This window comes from Andrographis paniculata, unplaced genomic scaffold (assembly GCF_009805555.1).
Source record: "Andrographis paniculata isolate CXL003 unplaced genomic scaffold, ASM980555v1 Contig15END, whole genome shotgun sequence".
NCBI lineage: Eukaryota > Viridiplantae > Streptophyta > Magnoliopsida > Lamiales > Acanthaceae > Andrographis > Andrographis paniculata.
Genome location: NW_026137435.1, coordinates 3200879 through 3203974, shown reverse-complemented (window position 1 = coordinate 3203974; position 3096 = coordinate 3200879). Strand labels below are relative to the sequence as shown.

The window sequence follows — 3096 nt, the reverse complement described above, 5'->3', positions numbered from 1 at the left end:
CGACTTGGAGCCACAGTTTTTAAATGCAGGTCAATTGTAGACTGCCGCATTGAATCGAATCGAATCTTATCTTCATTCATGGCTGGAGCCGCGAAGAGGTAAGCCTACGAAAGGCGTTTCTCATCACTTGCATACTTTTCTTTTTCTTACATTACATGGCATAAAAGTAGGCCTATTACCGTTGCGCTCGCAGGTATGCAGTTGTCACCGGCGCGAACAAGGGGATCGGTTTGGAGATATGTCGGCAGCTGGCGTCTCAGGGCATCACGGTGGTGCTGACATCTCGGGACGAAGACAGAGGCCTTCAAGCTGTCGAGAAGCTCACCGCGTCTGGCCTTTCTGATCATGTCATCTTTCATCGACTAGATGTGACCGAGAATGATTCAGTAACTGCCCTGTCTGAATTCATCGAGTCCCAATTCGGAAAGCTTGATATCTTGGTACACCCTACATTAAGAATTCCCTCTTAATAGTTAGGACATATAGATCTTTGTTGACAAAGCTCTGCAGGTTAACAATGCAGCGGTCCTCGGGTCCGACGTCAAGTGGGAGGTTCTAGACCCCGTCGGGGCTACGACTATGGCTGCTAATATTGCTGTAAGTTCATATGTGCAATGACCACATCGCGTTAAAGTTATGTCCTAAAACAAAACTTCTCTGCTCTTACAGACAGGCAAAATTCATATAGATTGGAGTAGCATTGCAAATGATACCTACGAATTAGCGGCGCAAGCGATTCAAACAAACTACTATGGCTACAAAAGGACAACAAAAGCTCTTCTTCCACTTCTCCGCCTCTCAAACTCGCCAAGAATCGTAAACGTATCATCTTCAGCGGGGAGTCTTGAGGTACCGTGTTATAGGTCACCAACATAATCATCAAGTCTCAAAACTCTAATATTTTTTTCTTCTTAGTACATAGGGAGCGAATGGGCAAAAGGGATCTTGAGCGACGACGAAAACTTGACGGAAGAGAGAATCGACAAAGTTGTGAGTGAGTTCCTTGAAGATTTCAAAGAAGGGAGAGTTGAAGCCAAAGGTTGGCCTAATTATATTGGTGCATACGTAGTCTCTAAAGCGGCCATAAATGCCTACACAAAGCTTCTTGCTAAGCAATACCCGACCTTGCGGGTAAACTCCGTGTGCCCGGGTTATGTGAAAACTGATATTAACAAAAACACGGGGACAATGTCGCTTGAAGAAGGCGCCGCCGGCCCTGTGAAGCTCGCATTGCTGCCGGATGATGGCCCTTCCGGCTGCTTCTTTGTCCAAAAGGATCTCGCCGAGCTCTAAGGCCATATATACTACGTTGGACTATGTCAGAAATCATTTATGTGTATAGATTCAAAACGGTTTGTTGTATTATCAAAACCGTTTTCACGAATCCTATAAGAGTTATCGAATTAGCATGGATGAAGTTGTACTCGCAAGGGTATAGATTCAATTGGCTTTCTTGGTCTTCCCAAAACTAATGACATTTTCACTATTTACTTATATTTTTAATTTTATTTTCAAACTATTCACTAATTTTTTTCTAAACATATACAGTCTCAATGTTAATTTAAATTATCATTTTTACCATTTTTGTATATCTTATTCAAAATATTTTTTTTTCTATTTTACTTAAATACAATTGTATATTAATTTCAAAATATCTTTAATCTTTATCTAAATTAAAAATATATAATTATATATGCAATTACTTTATATCAAATGATGAAAATATCAAAACCTCTCCCACACTTGCACTATCCACTAAAATATTATTATTTTTTAATTTACTATAAAATTTCAAAAATATAATTTGAAGTGGGAGGGAAAGAGTATATTTATTTACTTTTGTTTAATAAATTATCACTCAAAATATTACATGTGAATATTTATTTATGTTATACCAAATGGAAAAATTTTAAAAAATATATATATTTACACATATATTTCAAATTATCACTTTTATCTCATATTTATGTCGGTCAACATAATATATATACTATACGTTATCAAATATCGCACTTTTTGTACTCCAGCTATGTGTCATGTCCACACGACGGATAGTTCCACACGCTCCAATGTAAGAAGGCCACACAGCATTCGTTCATTGGGTAATCAAATGAAAATTTAACAATATATATATATATATATATTTAAATTGCAAATAAAGCGACGTGAACCCTAAATTCACCCAAATTCCCCCGTCCGCAATAATTTCCCTTAGCTCTTGATCTTAACTCTGGTTATTTACCCTGAGCTCACAACTTCATCTCTATCTTCATCTTCAAACAAAGGTATAATTCTCGACAATAATGAACCAAAAAACCTTCTTCTTCACTCATAATTAGCTTGCCGAGGATATGAGCAACTGTGGCAAGAAAGACAAGAGCAAGCTCGAGAAAAAAATGTTGATTTTGTACCATATCCATTATATAGTGAGTGATTTAAAGTACAATTTCATTAAAAATTGTGGTGGTGGGGCAATGTGTTGTGAAATCCAAATCATGCAAGTTGCTCTCCCACATTTTCAATTTATAAGTTGCTACAATTTTGATCCCCCAATTCAATTTTATATTATTCATTCTACTTTCATATTCTTTTCGTATAAATGTGGACTTGTATTTTTTTTTATTTTTCTCCTCTTCTTCGAAACTTGAAAGCACTCATTTGACATTGTGTTTATTTTTTATAAAGTATTTTATTGTACTCTTAGTGCAAAGTATGTTGATATGTAGATTCTTTTTAAAAAAAATATGAATTTCATATTATTATAAACAATAAATAAAGTTGGGACAGAAAATTGTTTTTATTTATATTATATCAAAAATATTCAAAATTTTGATTATTTTCATCCATAGTAAGATATCAAAACAAGATCAAAAAAACTATAATAAAATATTATAAAAAAATAATCAAATAGTTAGAAGATATTATAAAATGACATTACTATTATTATTATTATTATTATTATTATATGCTCTATTCGATACATATTGTCTAGCTTTCTATTTTGAATTGTAATTTTTTTTCTTTTCATTATAGTCTAAATTTTCACTCAATTATCAATTTATTCATATTTATCTGTATGTATTCAAGTATCATTGC

At 34.2% G+C, this 3096-nt stretch overlaps 1 protein-coding gene across 1 annotated transcript; it reads left to right on the top strand.

Moving 5' to 3' along the window:
- On the top strand, positions 1-1472 carry LOC127262952 ((+)-neomenthol dehydrogenase-like). Its single transcript, XM_051291827.1, has 5 exons — positions 1-98; positions 194-440; positions 511-597; positions 670-849; positions 916-1472. The coding sequence occupies exons 1-5, from the start codon at positions 79-81 to the stop codon at positions 1291-1293; spliced, it is 912 nt and encodes a 303-aa protein (XP_051147784.1). The 5' UTR covers positions 1-78; the 3' UTR covers positions 1294-1472.
- The last annotated feature ends 1624 nt before the right edge of the window (positions 1473-3096 follow it).

Excerpts from the sequence above, each read along its gene's own strand:
- LOC127262952 (XM_051291827.1), top strand. The coding sequence starts at position 79 with ATGGCTGGAGCCGCGAAGAG. Across the intron at positions 99-193 it reads ATGGCTGGAGCCGCGAAGAG|GTATGCAGTTGTCACCGGCG; the intron begins GTAAGCCTACGA and ends TTGCGCTCGCAG. Across the intron at positions 598-669 it reads CTATGGCTGCTAATATTGCT|ACAGGCAAAATTCATATAGA; the intron begins GTAAGTTCATAT and ends CTGCTCTTACAG.